Below are 15,987 nucleotides of genomic sequence, written 5' to 3'. Positions count from 1 at the left end.
TACCACATGAAAAAGTTCTTTGCAATCAATCCTCTGCTTCCTGCAAGGAACTTATATATTTCTTCCTCTCTGGATATAAAGACTCTGTAATGGACCATATCTCTCTTTTCTCCTTGACTGCCAGGAAGCTCAGATATAAGTGTATAGCTGAACTGTAGAAGCACTGTAAGCCGTTATGATTGTTATACCAATGTTCTCTCACCAATCCTGACCTCCTGCCTTATTTACATTTTCCTTTGCTCTGATCTGTCCCCTGCATCGGCAGGCAGACTTTCAACCACTGCGCCACCAGGGAAGCCCTGTTATTCTTATTTACAACTTTCTTATATTTATTTATAGCTTCTCATTCTTTTAAAAACATTTATAAAATTTTGTTATAGTTACATTGAAGTCTCTATAGAACCAAGATGGAAAGAAACAAAAAAGGAATAAATTTATAGAATATAATTTTTAGTTATTGAACTACCTGCCCTTCCGTGGCATGTTACTACGTCCGAGGTCCTGCCATCTGAGCGAAAATTATTTGAGTCTTTCAGACTTGTTAATTTTCTGAGCACTCTGTGAAAGTAGAAGGAAACTTTTCAACACTGCATCAGCAAACATCCAATGAAAATAAAGGTGAGGTCATGAAGGGAGGCTGAGATCAGGATGCCAGCGGCAGAACAAGCCTGCAGGAGAGGGAAGAAGGCTGCAGAGACACGGTCACCCCCCCCCCGTCAGACCCTCACCCAGGAGACAGACACCTGCAAGGTGATTGGGGAGTAAAATCTGGCCGTGGGGAGCCTGCGTTCAAGTGCTGGCCCTGCCTCTTAGGAACATAGAACCTTAGCAGGCCACCCTCCCTCTGCAGTCCTTAGTTCTGTCCGCTGGAAAGTAAGGTGGCTGGCGAGACAAAGTTCACAGTGACTTCCAGCTTTGAAATTCTCACCATGCTCCTGGGGAGAATGGCTCTGCAATGCCCTTGGAGCCCAGGAAGCCTAGGCTGCCCGACTTTTGGCTGGCCCTGGCAGGGCACACACACTTGGGGCTCTGCTCTGATCAGCTTTGCCCCTCAGTTTGGCAAGGACCCCCATTCTGAACTACTTCCAGGGTATCCCTGGGGCACTGACTGGACAAGGAAAGGTTGAATACCTGGAGGAAACTTCCAGAATGACCCTCCAGCTATTGCTTGGCAGATCTGGTGGTCACGCTGTGTTAGACTGTGAGCTCCCACAGGCTGGGGCAGTGGTTTTAGCTTTTCTATGAAACACTGGTTTGGAAGGTGGGTTAGCAAGGGTTAGCAAAGCCACGAATGATGCCCTTCCTGAACACCCTCAGAACCCAGGGCCAGAGAGAAATACTAACCCGAGAACAGTCCCCCTCTTAGAAAGCTCATCTCCAAATAACCCACTGGCCCCAACTCTTGCACCAGCCATGGGACCAGCTGGGGTTCATCCTACAGCATCCACATCCATTTCCATGTTGGACCCCACCGCAGCCCAAGATGCAGTTGAGGCAGGAATTGCTGTTATCCCATTTCATAGATGAGGCAACTGAGGCTTAGGGAGCTGAAACCCACTTGGAGTCACTCTCTGAGCAGAGACCGGAGCCCAAGCCTCCCATCGCTAAGTGCCCTGAGGTTCCCAGAGCCCACCCTGCCTGCTGCTCCCAGCGCTCCACACAGCCACCGTCCTCAGAACCACAGTGGGCATCCCTGGGAATGCAGACAAGGGAGGCACCAGCAGTGCTTCAATGCACAGAGTCTGGAGCTCTGGGTTCAGGTCGGGTCTCCCTGGTTAACCTGTAGGGATCTCACCAGGTCGGAGCTGCCCGAGCTGTGGATGAGTCGCAGTAACTCTCTGTTCTCTTCTCTTCTCTTCTATTTCTGTGTGTGTGCTCTTGTCAAGTAGAAGAGCGTGAATTCCCCTCCGCGGCCGTTCATCTCCAACACGGGACAAAAGGGGAGAAGAGGCGGGACGGAGCTGCCCGCGGCGTCCAGCGTGGCTTCTCTCGTGCGGGGACCAGGGATGCCTGGGCCATGCACACAGCCGTCTCCAGCCGTCAACGGTTCACATAGCACACAGGGGACTTGTGGGGGGCCACTTGCCACTGCCAACTGAAACAATACAATGGCAACACTGACATCCTTCATGACATTTCCACGACAGACATTCAGGCAGAAAGTGCTGGCGCGTTTTCTGTCTGCAAAGTAGAGGGCCATGCCTCACTGACGTGAATAGACTGGGCCCTGATGACCTGCTCTGAGTCCACTAGCACCCAGTGACACTTGCAAAAAAAATTCCCAAAACCATCTTGGGTTTGGCTTCCATAGCTCCTGACCAATGTGGCCCAAGCCAGACATCTCCTTGGGACTCTTGGATTATTCGTAAATGCGGCCTGCCCCGACCTTCCCTGAATAGCATCTGAAGTCCCGTGGAGGTCATGGATCCTGAACAAAGTGTCAAGGGCACCAAGAAGGCTGAGGGAAGTCCCCGGAAGCGGCTGACCAAAGGAGAGGCCATTCAGACCAGTGTCTCATCCAGCGCCCCGTACCCAGGCAGCAGCACCGCTGCCACCCAAGAGGGCCCCTTCCAAGAGCTCCTAGCCCCACAGCCCTTCCCAGGCCCCTCATCGGTTCTTAGGGAAGGCTCTCAGGAGAAAGCAGGCCAGCCACAGAATCCCCCCAAGAGGTCCTCCATCGAAGCCTCGGTCCACATCTCGCAGATTCCACAGCACCCTCTGACACCAGCATTCATGTCGCCCGGCAAACCCGAGCATCTCCTGGAGGGGTCCACGTGGCAGCTGGTTGACCCCATGAGACCCGGACCCTCAGGCTCTTTCGTGAGCCCTGGGCTCCATCCTCAAAGCCAGCTCCTCCCTTCCCATGCTTCCATCATTCCTCCCGAGGACCTGCCTGGCATCCCCAAAGTCTTTGTGCCCCGTCCCTCGCAGGTCTCCTTGAAGCCCACAGAAGAGGCACACAAGAAGGAAAGGAAACCGCAGAAACCGGGCAAGTACATATGCCAATACTGCAGCCGCCCCTGTGCCAAGCCCAGCGTGCTCCAGAAACACATCCGCTCGCACACGGGTGAGAGGCCCTACCCCTGTGGCCCCTGTGGCTTCTCCTTCAAGACCAAGAGTAACCTCTACAAGCACAGGAAGTCCCATGCCCACCGCATCAAAGCTGGCCTGGCCTCGGGAATGGGCGGAGAGATGTACCCCCCAGGGCTGGAGATGGAGAGGATCCCTGGGGAAGAGTTTGAGGAACCCACTGAGGGGGAAAGCACAGATTCGGAAGAGGAAACCGGCGGCACGTCCACTCACCCCGCAGAGCTGTCGCCAAGGCCCAAGCACCCCCTCCTGTCCAGCGGTTTGTACAGCTCTGGGAGCCAGGGTTCCAGCCACGAACGCTGTTCCTTGTCCCAGTCCAGCTCAGCCCCGTCGCTCGAGGACCCTGCTCCCTTCGCAGAGGCCTCATCCGAACACCCCCTGAGCCATAAACCCGAAGACACCCACACGATAAAGCAGAAGCTGGCCCTCCGCTTGAGCGAGAGGAAGAAGGTGATCGACGAGCAGGCGTTCCTGAGCCCGGGCAGCAAAGGGAGCACCGAATCTGGGTATTTCTCACGCTCCGAGAGCGCCGAGCAGCAGGTCAGCCCCCCTAACACCAACGCCAGGTCCTACGCCGAGATCATCTTCGGCAAGTGCGGGCGGATCGGGCAGCGGACCGCCATGCTGACGGCCACCTCCACCCAGCCCCTCCTGCCCCTGCCCACCGAAGACAAGCCCAGCCTGGTGCCTCTGTCTGTGCCCCGGACGCAGGTGATCGAGCACATCACCAAGCTCATCACCATCAATGAGGCCGTGGTGGACACCAGCGAGATAGACAGCGTGAAGCCCAGGCGGAGCTCCCTGTCACGGCGGAGCAGCATGGAGTCACCCAAATCCAGCCTCTACCGGGAGCCCCTGTCCTCCCACAGCGAGAAAACGAAGCCCGAACAATCACTGCTGAGCCTCCAGCACCCGCCCAGCACCACCCCCCCTGTGCCTCTGCTGAGAAGCCACTCAATGCCTTCTGCCACCTGCACCCTCAGTACCCCCCCACACACCTTCCGAGGCAGCTACTCCTTCGACGACCACGTCGCCGACTCGGAAGCCCTGAGCCGCAGCAGTCAACTGTTTACCTCCCACCCCCGGATGCTCAAGCGTCAGCCGGCCATCGAACTACCTTTGGGCGGGGAGTACAGTTCCGAGGAGGCGGGGCCGAGCAGCAAAGAGGCAGCCTCCAAACCCGCAGATGAACCGGAACCCAGGGAAAGCGACCTCACCAAAAAGACCAAGAAGGGTTTGAAAACGAAAGGGGTGATCTATGAATGTAACATATGTGGTGCTCGGTACAAGAAAAGGGACAACTACGAAGCGCATAAAAAGTACTACTGCTCGGAGCTTCAGATGGCAAAGCCCGTCACCGCAGGTGCTCACGCGTCTCCGGAAGCCGAAAAGAGCCAGGCGGAGCACGAGCCCTGGTCCCAGATGATGCATTACAAACTGGGGACCACCTTGGAGCTCACTCCACTGAGGAAGAGGAGGAAAGAGAAGAGCCTCGGGGACGAGGAGGAGCCACCCGCCTTTGAGTCCACAGAGAGTCAGTTCAGCAGCCCCGGGCCATCAGAGGCTGCTCGGAACCTTCCCTTGGAATCCACCAAGTCACCAGCAGAGCCGAGTAAGTCAGTGCCCTCCCTGGAGGGATCCGCCAGCTTCCAGCCAAGGACTCCCAAGCCAGGGTCCAGTTCAGAATCAGGGAAGGAGAGGAGAACCACGTCCAAAGAAATTTCTGTCATCCAGCACACCAGCTCCTTTGAGAAATCCGACTCTCTGGAGCAGCCCAGCGGCTTGGAAGGGGAAGACAGGTCTGCGGTCCCGTTCTCATCGCCCCCACCCGCCCCGCATGGACGCTCGGCTCACTCCCTGCAGCCCAGGTTGGTCCGTCAGCCCAACATTCAGGTTCCCGAGATCCTGGTGACCGAGGAGCCCAACCGTCCAGACACAGAGCCGGAGCCGCCCCCTAAGGAGCCCGAGAAGACGGAGGAGTTCCAGTGGCCCCAGCGCAGCCAGACACTTGCCCAGCTCCCAGCAGAGAAGCTGCCACCCAAGAAGAAGAGACTGCGCCTGGCGGAGATGGCGCAGTCATCTGGGGAGTCCAGCTTCGAGTCCTCCATGCCTCTGTCTCGCAGCCCGAGCCAGGAGAGCGGTGTCTCTCTGAGCGGGTCCAGCCGCTCCGCCTCCTTCGAGAGGGACGACCACGGAAAAGCCGAGGCTGCCGGGCCCGCGTCCGACACACGCTCCAAACCCTTGGGCACCCACATGCTAACTGTTCCCAGCCACCACCCGCACACCCGCGAGATGCGGAGGTCAGCCTCAGAGCAGAGCCCCAATGTTTCCCACTCCACCCATATGACCGAGACACGCAGCAAATCCTTCGACTACGGCAGCTTGTCCTTGACAGGCCCTTGTGCACCAGCTCCAGCAGCTCCAGCGGCCCCAGCAGCCTCAGCAGCCCCAGCAGAGAGAAGGAAATGCTTTTTGGTGAGACAGGCCTCTCTGAGCAGGCCTCCCGAAACCGAGCCAGAGGCCACCCACAAGGGAAGACAGGAGAGTGAGGAACCAAAGCCCTCATCCAGTAAATCTTCGGCCAAAAGCCCATTGCCCCCAATTTCCTCTGCAGCCACCTCACACAGCGGGCACCCGGGAGGCAAGAGCCAGGTGCAGGACAGACCCCCGCTGGGGGCCACGCCACCCTACACAGAAGCACTGCAGGTGTTCCCCCACCCCATTGCTCAGCTCCCCTTGCAGGAGAAGCCGTACCTGCCCCCGCCCGTCTCCCTTTTCTCCTTCCAGCACCTCCTACAGCATGAGCCGGGGCAGTCTTCAGAGTTCTTCTCCACCCAGGCCATGTCCAGCCTGCTCTCCACACCGTACTCCATGCCCCCGCTTCCTCCCTCCTTATTTCAAGCCCCCCCACTTTCTCTCCAACCGACTGTTCTGCACCCAGGCCAACTCCACCTCCCCCAGCTCATGCCTCACCCAGCCAACATCCCCTTCCGGCAGCCCCCTTCGTTTCTCCCCATGCCTTACCCTGCCTCCTCAGCACTTTCTTCTGGGTTTTTCCTGCCTCTGCAATCCCAGTTTGCCCTTCAGCTCCCTGGTGATGTGGAAAGCCATGTACCCCAGATCAAAACCAGCCTGGCCACACTGGCAACAGGAACCCCTGGCCTCTCCCCCAGCACAGAGTACAGCAGTGACATCCAGCTGCCCCCCGTGGCTCTGCCATCCAGCTGCTCAGCACCCACGTCAGCCCCTCCGCTGGCCCTGCCTGCCTGTCCAGACACCATGGTGTCTCTGGTTGTGCCTGTCCGCATCCAGACCAACATGCCGTCCTATGGGAGCGCTATGTACACCACTCTTTCCCAGATCCTGGTCACCCAGTCCCAGGGCAGCTCAGCAACTGTGGCTCTTCCCAAGTTTGAGGAGCCCTCATGCAAGGGGACGACTGTGTGTGGGGCAGATGTGTACGAGGTTGGGCCCAGACCGGCTGGGGTAAGTGAAGAGCAAAGCAGAGGTTTCCCGACTCCATACCTGAGAGTGCCTGTGACATTACCTGAAAGAAAAGGCACTTCCCTGTCATCAGAGAGTGTCTTGAGCCTGGAGGGGAGTTCATCAACAGTGGGGGGAAGCAAACGTGTCCTTTCACCAGCTGGCAGCCTTGAACTTACCATGGAAACCCAGCAGCAAAAAAGAGTCAAGGAAGAGGAGGCTTCCAAGGCAGATGAAAAACTCGAGCTAGTGAAACCATGCAGTGTGGTGCTTAGCTGCACCGAGGATAGCAGGAGACTAGAGAAGTCCCACTTGGGCAGCCAGGGCCAGGGCAGGAGGGAAGTAGAAACACTGTCCAGCCTGTCCTCAGATCCATCCGACCCAAAGGAAATTCCTCCCGTTCCTCAGCCCTCATTGCCCCGTGCGACAACCCCGGGCTCAGAGGCTATGAAGGAATATGCCCAGCCGTCTGGTAAACCTCACCGAAGAGGGTTGCTCCCACTGAGTGTGAAGAAGGAAGATTCCAAGGAACAGCCTGACCTCCCTCCACTGGCACCTCTCAGCTCACAGCCTCTGTCAGAAACGTCCCCCAGGCCAGCCAAGTTGCAAGAAGGTACGGACTCAAAGAAGGTACTGCAGTTCCCCAGCCTCCACACGACCACTAATGTCAGTTGGTGCTATTTAAACTACATTAAGCCAAATCACATCCAGCATGCAGATAGGAGGTCCTCTGTTTACGCTGGTTGGTGCATAAGTTTGTACAACCCCAACCTTCCGGGGGTTTCCACTAAAGCTGCTTTGTCCCTCCTGAGGTCTAAGCAGAAGGTGAGCAAAGAGACATACACCATGGCCACAGCTCCGCATCCTGAGACAGGAAGGCTTGTGCCATCCAGCTCCCGCAAGCCCCGCATGACAGAGGTGAGTTCAGCCTTGTTTTTCTTCTCCCCACTGATTTTAAAAGTCTTTGCTGAGCTTTTAAAGCCACATTCTCCTCAAGTTCCATTTGCAAAATGAGAGCCAGCTGAGTGGGCAGATTTCCTCTCTATCAGCTATGACTGATCACCTTATTTATTGGGTTTCTTTGTCAGTGTCCCTCATATCATTGGACTAGATACATTTCAATAAAGTGAGCTTTAAAGTGATCCACTTTCCCATTAGCTTCTATTGAAAAATCAAAGACACAATCTCAGCCAAAAGACAGATGAAAAACTGCCACTCCAACATACATTTCTCCCTTATCTGGTTAGTCTTTTCCTATTCTTCACATCTACTATTTCTGTTCTCTGGTGCCACTTGAAATCTTCCCACGTCAGAGAGTCTAGAATTTGACGCAAATGACTCCTGAAATATTCCTTCTTTCTTTTCTGTGAGGAGAGCAAATAGAGCTTGGCTGCAGTATCCCTCTTTACCAGTAGGTGGCAATGTCACAGCTTGACTCATCTATGCTGGTGGTAGCGCACAGCCCCGACCAAGGGCTTATGTTTACTCCATTGCCTCTGACTTGAGGCTGCATCAGGAGGCATAAAATGAACTGATCCCTGCAAGTTCAGGAAGATTGACATTTGATAATTCCAAGTTTGCTTCAGACCAGTGACACCTCCATATCCTGACAAGGCCAGCATAAGGATTTAGGCCATGATGTGCTATGCTGACTTGATATTTGTGGAATAACAATTGGTCTTATTGCTTGAGTAGCCTCACTGTGCCAGGCATTGCTCTGTGCCCTTGAATCCAGTTGATACTCATCTCTACCTGTGAGGTAGCAGTATCATCTTCATTCTGTAGATGAGGGAACTGAGGGTCAGAGGGTGAGAGAGGTCCAGGTCACAGGGCAAATATTTGGCAAACCCAGAATTTGAACCCAAACCTGTCTGACTCCAGAGAGTCTATTTTTCTTCTTTCTATTATTTGAGGAAAGAAAACCTTAAAAGTGACTGCAAGTTTAGAGATGTTCATTGGTGTGTCTCCAGATTCTTTGACCAAATAAGTCCCCTAAATTCCTATTGTAGATAAATGAACAAAACTATGTTCGATAACTTCTCTTATATTTGTATCCTGCTCTTTTACTGAGTGACTTTTGTGCATTGAATTTGTCCTTAGCTCTACTGGATATTCTTCACCAAACTGTTTCCCAAATTTATTCTCTAAATATCCTTGTCAGTCTACAGACAGCCTTAAATGATGTTTCCACTTTCACCATAAACATCATGACTGATTTTCTCTTCAGTGTCTCTTACTGGCTACGGCTACTCCCAAGAAGCTGTTGTAATTATATTCACACTTAGAACTTATAGTGTACTTACTATGTACCAGGTACTGTGCTCAGTGTTACTTTTATCCTCACAACCAACCTTGACAGGGTTCTATATCACTATGTGATTGATAAAGAGGCAAAAGCATAAAGAAGTCAGGTAACTTGCACAAGGCCCCACACACAGTAAATATCCTGGATTCAAAACTAGATCTCACTCCAAAGTTCTTTTGGATGCTCAGGACTGCTCCTCTGTTTTAATGATTGAACACTGAAAGGTGGTTTAAGAAAAACAAAGAGTTAATTTGGCTTAACTGGGTTTGGCAATCCTTTGTTCAAAATGCTGCTTTCCTAGAATGAGCTGAACCGTGCACACTTTTTCCTGGAATATTCCATTTGATTTACTGGCATGTTTCCTACCAGAAGCTCACCAGTCTGGTCCGTTAATGTAACTGCATGGCCCACTGATTGATGCCTTTCTATAATTACACCTCTTTCTGGTCTCTGCTTGCATATCTCCAGTGACTGGGTGCTCAGAACCTCTTAGTATAACCCAGCCCATCTTGGGACAGTGCTTTAAGAAAGGTCCCTATTATACTGAGCTGACATTTGTCATCCCATAGCTTCCATTCCCTGTTAGTAGCTCTGAAAAGGCCCTTTGGGCTATATCAGCATTTCAAAGCTTTTCCTAACCATCTTTGTGCAGGTCTAGGCCACCCAATCAGGTTTGAGTTTGGTCACATACATTTTTTTTTCAATTTTAAGCCCTGGAGAAACCCAAGCTTATACAAGAGTTCACTTTGCAGCCACATTTCATCCCCCAGGTTTCTCCTTCCCTTTTTCTCTTTGGGGATCATTTTGACAACCACATGTACTATTGCGAAGAAATTAAGAGCAAGGGCTTCAGTGCCAAGTTGCCCGAATTTGAATCCCACTATCTCACTTACTAATTGACCTTGGGCCCATTACTTAACTTCTCTGCACCTTGGTTTCCTCATCTATAAAATAGAGACAATAATAATACTTGGCTCATAAGACTGTAGAGGTAATTAAATGAGTTAAAATATGCAAAGTGTGTTTAGAACAGTGGTTGGCACTTGATCATTATCTGCAGTTATTCACATTATTACCATTAAAAGCTCAAGTGGATCCCTGCTCAATTCCAACAGTGTTTCCTGGTAGAGTGGCTCCTGCCACCAAAACCAGCCTCCTCTAGCTTGGCCCTGACATCACAGCTGGTTGTGAGACAGAAGTCATTCATCAGCCTGGGGGAGGCCTCTTTGTCCTTCCAAGGATGGCCCAGATGGCAGACTGAGATGGAAGTGAAAACAGCAATGCTCTGGAAATCCCTGGGTATTGCATAAAATCACCTGCCTTCTGCCAAAGCAGCAGTCCGTAGCCTCACTTGGTTTCCACTCCCCATCTCCAATTCTGAAGAAATTTTGGGGGGGGGGGGGTCACTGAGTCATAGAAGTTGACCCTGGAATGAATCTCCAAGATGGTCTAATCCCCTCAGACTCTGAGACCTAGAGAGGTGAAGTAATTCACCCAAGGGTGGCTCAGCATGCAGTGGACTATGTGGTGCTAGAACTCAGATTCCCTGATTCCCAACCAGCTACCTTTCTGCTCAGCCCCAGCCCATCCTTGTAGGGGCAGGTGTGGTGACTGGCACAGGGACTTCTGTCCTTAGATTGTCCCAGCACCGGGAGACAGGGTTGCTCCTCCTGTGGGCTGTCAACAGTGCAGTTCCTCGTGACCTTAATGACAGTGGCATGAAGTAGGATAAGAATCTCACTGCTGGCCCCAGCCCCCAGCCCAGCATCGCTGCTCCCTATTAAAGGGTGCACCCACCCCTGCCACCATCAGAGGATCTGGGGGACATGTTATCCAGCCAGCTCTCACCACCGAGGCCCTTATCTCTTGAAGAGAACAGCTTCCCTGAGATGCACACCCGCCAGGCCCATGCCCATCAGTGGGCAGCACAGCTTCTCTGTGTCCGGCTCGGGGGTGGGGGACTGGGAGGGTGCTATTGGTCAGGGCCTTCAGGAGACCTGCGTTCTGCTCCCAGCAATGCCCTTAACTTGCTGTGTGACCTTGACTTTCTCATCTATAAAAGAGAATTGGGATGGTTAATCTCCAAAGGTGGAGCCTTCATTTATGTATTCAGCATTCCTCACATGCCTTCTCTGAGGCTGGTGTGACCGAGGAGACCAAGATGAGGACCTGTCCCCAGGAGCCCCTAGACTAGTGTGAAAAAGTGAGCAAACGCAGCTCTCATGGGAAGGCCTGGTCTTCCCCTGAAAAAGACCTGGTCAGAGTCCCAGTTCTGACTTCACCTCTCTGAGGATCCGTTTCCCTCCTTCTGTAAAGTGGGGCTAAGAGCACCTCTTCACTGGGTAGAAGGAGGATGAAGTGTAGGTGTGCGATGCCATCGAAGGCATCATTCCATGACCACCCGTTAACCAGCCATGATTTTGTTGTTCCTGCGGTGGGCCAGGTTCGCCTCCCTTCGCTGGTTCCCCCGGAAGGCCAGAAAGAGATAGCTAGAGTGGAGAAGGAAGAGGAGAAGCGAGGGAAGCCGGAGGAGGACGCTCCTGCCTCCAAGAGAGGGGAGCCGGCGAGGATCAAAATCTTCGAAGGAGGGTAAGAATCACCTTTGGTTTGCAATGTCTGCTTCCCATGCAGTAAGAGCTCGCGCCCGCCCGAGGGCTGGGGGTGGTGTCATCTGCGTTCAGAGGTGGTGAGCATCTCAACGGGCAGGGCTGTGCCCACAGGAGCCCTGGGCTTCCGGCCTTCCAGGAGGTGCCATCTTTGTGCGACTCGCTGACCACCTCTGTTAAGGAATGCGGGCTCCTTGGTTGGGGGTGGGGTATGCCAGGTATGTGCTGGGGACTGGAGCCGCCTGGGTCTTCCCCCAGCCCCTCTTTCCTCACATGCTGGCTGGGTTCCTAGACCCCGCATTGGGATTGATAGTGATTCTCCCAGGTCCTGTCCGGACTGCTGTTAACCTTGGTGTATGTTCCCCAAATGTCACCTCTGTCCTGCCTAAGCAGGCACCATGGCAGGCCTGGTGCCCCACAGGGGGGCTCGGGCTCTGCTGACAAGGCTGTTTACAGGGCTGACAGCGCACTGCACATACCAGCTGTGTACACTGGTCTCTGTTCTGACTGGCTGGAGTCCAGGATTCATTGGTTGGTAAATATTTAGAATAATACCCCTGGTTTTTCACCGTTGGTGGTTTGTCTTTGTGAACCTAATGATAGAAACATCTCAGAACTCTCAACGGTGGGGCTCCCCGGGCTCCAGCAGGCTGCTTGGTTTCAGACCTGCTTTGTAGAAGGGTTGTGCAAGCTGTGTTCTTTGTGACCACGTGTGTGCTTCTTGGGACGTGGGTGTCTGTACGCAGGTCCCGTGGTGTCTGTCTTAGGGTCCTGTGTCTGTGTCCCCAGTGTGATCAATGCAGCCCTCGTCCTACCCAGTCCTGAGGGATAACAGCACGGAGGAGAACCTACCTCCAAAGGAGGATGGTCCCCATGAGCCCCAGCCGACACGGAATGTTATGGTACCTACAATCCTCCAGCACCTACAGGTGCCTAACTCACAAGGTCAAAGTGGGAGGTGCTGGATTCCTCTGTAGCGCTGGGAGGGCGACACTACCCAGCTCCCCAAGGCCACCAGTGGGCATCCTTCGGTGGCACTGACCAGCAGGGGCTCTCAGGAGAGGGAGTGTTTGGAAACTGAACTTGGGGTTTTGGGTTGTCCTAGTGACAGGGAGGGGGTCAGGGAGGGCAGACATCCTGCAGTGGCAGGGGCACGACCCCCGGGGAGAGAAATATCCTTTTCAGAGTTCCAGTAACTGCTCCACTGAAACACTAGACCAGAGGTTTTTCGAAATATTTGCCCTCTTTCCATCTGGGAACTGACGGGTATCCTCTTGTGCTACTTGGTTAGAGCGCCCCCGTGTGTCTCTGTGTTCTCACATCATTGGGGTCCTCCAAAGGCCACATAAGACGTCATCCTGGGATTGGTGCATCGGTCACAGCCTTCTCCCAGCAGTTTCAAGGACCATCTGTGGGGCCCCAGGGGGTGGCTGAGTGTTAGCGGCCATGAAGGAGGGGGTTTGCTTCTGCCCTGAGAGGCAACTGTCCCCAGACTGGAGATCTGGTGCCAGGCGGCTCCCTGCTGCCCTCATTTTCCCCCCGGGGAAGCCTGAGCCCCGAAAGGGCAGTTGTCAGGAGCCTCTCCCCACCGCAGTTAGTTCACAGCTTCAGCCACCGGAGTCTCTGCCACACGGTCTCCCTTCAGCTGAAAGGTGAAGGCCACACCTGAGTCCCCTTCTCCTCTTCCTACAGCCTAGGCAGTGGTCCTCACTGTAACCTACCCCCACCGTCCCACCCAGGTCATCATTTAATCCTACCTGCTCTGTTCAGAATCTCCCTCTCTTCCCAGGTCCAGCATCCCTGCCCCCGAGCAGCTCTCCCGCTTACCCGTTCCACTCAATCCCCTCACCTCTCCAGCTCTGCTTCCCATCTGTAAAAGGGGATAATTACATACTTTGTGGATTGTCAGGGGATCCGGTTGCCGCCCCGTGTCAAGGCTGCAGTTCACGGTGCTGACAAATGGGCATCGGAGCATTTGTTCACTGTTGCGTGCATCGCTTTTATCCCCTCCAGGATAACCTCACTCTATCTGTCAGCTGCGAAGAACATTACCCTCACTGCCTCTACTTGTCACATCTAATTTGAGCACTTTGGTGGGGGGGTTATGTAATGCCGCCGGTCAGGTCATCTTCTCCTGCAGCCCCGCTGTCCCATCTGGGCCCCCGCTGTACCTCCCACCCTCCCTTCTGGTGACCCCTCAACATTTACAGCTCTCTTGGGGCTGGTGTCACCCCCAGGAGGATTTGCAAATGTGGGCATGAGAGTGTGCGTTGTCACAGAACTGGGGGCACCTCTGGCATTTCATGGGCAGGGCTGGGTATGTGACCATCCTATCACCAACCACAGAACCACTTGTCCCACCCAAAATGCCAAGGGTTCCCCCACCCAGAAACACTGAATAGAACCTTCAGGCGCACCCACCTGAGGTCACCAGGGCTTTGCCTTAGGCCCATTCCTTCCTCCCTTCCTCCCTTCCTCCCTCCCTTTTTTTCTTTCTTTCTTTTGTGTATTTTTTTTAACACAGCAAGTATTTGTACTTCACTCCAATACCTATTTGACAAGGGTCTGCAATGGGGTTCTGTTCCTAGGAGTCACTCAGAGATCCAGGCCAGCCAAGGCCGAGAGAGTAATATGGGACAGTGGTGCCTTGTGCACTGACTCTTCAGGCTTCCACCCAGAAGCTTCTGCTCCCATCTCATCTTCCAGGGCAAACTGCAGGCCTCACCCAGCTCCCTGAGAGTAGGGAAGCACAGCCCTGCCATGCACAGGGGAGGACCAGGGCCCTTTGGTAGATAGCACTGACTACTCCAGAGGATTTACCATACATCTGCAACTTGTTGTTTCTACTCAGTGATGTTCTGAGATGTAGTCAGGTTGATCCATATAGATCTAATTCATGGCCATGAGTCAAGAGACCAGACAGCAAAAGTAGATGCTGGATGAGTCCAGCAGGCAGGAGTCTTCTCATCACTAGTCTCCTTACTATTCTTCTTGATCTCCAACCCAGCAGTTGATCAATCACTCAGTCCATCCAGGAGGAGCTATTTATTTAGTGCCTTATGGGTGCTCTGTGCCAGAAGATGCCGAGAGCCAAGGGGGTAAACTGTGGTTCTCCTCTCAAGGAGCTTGGTTCAGGTACAGTACAAGGCCTGGTGCTGAGGTGTGGACCCCCAATATTGAGATGCTCACAGCAGGCAAGGACTCCCGAGGCTGGAGTAGCCAGAGATGACTTCCTGGAGGGGGAGGGCTAGGCCTGGAGGGTTCATGAGACTGGGACAGGCAGAGAGGAAAGGTGGGTCGGTCGTCAGTCTGGGTATAATGGTGACTCATGCACCTGGTCAGTCGGACTGGTTTCTTCTGGCCTTGAGTGGTCTCCCTGGTCGCCGTCATCCACCTCCTTGGCTTCAAACCTCACTGTGCCAAGGACACTAAATCTGAGTCTCCAGCTAGGACCTCACTCCTGAACTATAGACCATTGCTTCTGGTGCCTCACAGGCACCTCTGCCTGGGAGACTAGGGCACCTCGAACTCAGCATGAGTTGGGCCAAGCCCTCCAATTGCTACCAACGACATCTCCTTCCACATCCAGAGCCCAGATGATGTGCCCAGCCCTTCACACTCAAAACCTTAGTGTCATCTTGGACACCTTCTTCTCCCCCAACCCTCCCCCTTCCAATTAGTCCCCAAAGTCTGGTGTCCACACCAAGTGGTCCATGACTCAGAGGTGGTCTCTCTGCACTCCCTGTACCACGGCTCTTACCCCCTCTCTCCAGGCCCCCATGTTGGTGCTATTGGGTGTCCTTGATCATGGTTCTGCCTGTGTCACACTTCTACTCCAGGGCCTTCTGTGGCCGCCTTACCTGCCGGATCCAGTTGAAACTCAGGCTGGTCTTCCCGGCCCCACAGTCTCACTCACCCCTGTTGTGCTTCACCTTCTGTGCCTGCTGGACTCTGCCCATTGCCAAATCCTAGCCACCTCCAAAGGGCGGTACTCAGCCCTCTCCTCCAACTAACCTCTCAGATCCCTCCATACTCTCTAGTTCTCTGTGTTACTTCTGGAATAACAGTGGTACCGAAATCCATTCCTGTCTCCCCCGCAAGTCCCCTCTTGCCTTGGGTCCTAGGGCCATGCTTTGTCCACACTATGCATCCGTTCCTATTTACCGCATTGATTTCCGGCACACAGCCCCCGCCTTGCATTCCCCATCCCTTCCACACCCGAACACAGTCTGCATCTTCCAGGCAGCCTCCAGGAGTGCCCATCAAGAGCATGTTGACTTTCTCACCCAGCATCCCTGCATTTGCCTCGGTTGTTTTAGAAGGGCTCCTTTGTTACGAGAATGTTGACTTTACACCTACAAGGTTATACGGTTCATTGAGGGTAATGCCTGTGTTGTCCTAACTCAAGTTCACTTGTTGCAAGGAGAGCTGAGAGCTCAGCCCAAAGGGCTGGTGTGGAAGAAGAGGCTGGAATTGATAGGAACTACCTGGATGGCAAAAGTG

General features: G+C 53.7%; 1 protein-coding gene across 2 annotated transcripts in view; it reads left to right on the top strand.

Annotated features, from left to right (window-relative positions):
- The window catches only part of HIVEP3 (HIVEP zinc finger 3), a 399,349-nt gene that overhangs the window by 339,168 nt on the left and 44,194 nt on the right, over positions 1-15,987 (top strand). For both annotated transcript variants that reach the window (XM_024744746.1, XM_024744745.1), the window contains exons 4-5: positions 1,890-7,491; positions 11,322-11,467. In XM_024744746.1, coding sequence (XP_024600514.1) covers positions 2,422-7,491; positions 11,322-11,467 — 5,216 coding nt within the window. In that variant the 5' untranslated portion in view covers positions 1,890-2,421. The remainder of the gene's footprint in view (positions 1-1,889; positions 7,492-11,321; positions 11,468-15,987) is intronic.

The sequence above is a fragment of the Neophocaena asiaeorientalis genome, unplaced genomic scaffold (assembly GCF_003031525.2).
Source record: "Neophocaena asiaeorientalis asiaeorientalis breed wild unplaced genomic scaffold, Neophocaena_asiaeorientalis_V1.1 scaffold478, whole genome shotgun sequence".
Lineage (NCBI taxonomy): Eukaryota > Metazoa > Chordata > Mammalia > Artiodactyla > Phocoenidae > Neophocaena > Neophocaena asiaeorientalis.
Note: the sequence above shows the minus strand (reverse complement) of the source record. Positions and strands in the feature narration are given on the sequence as shown.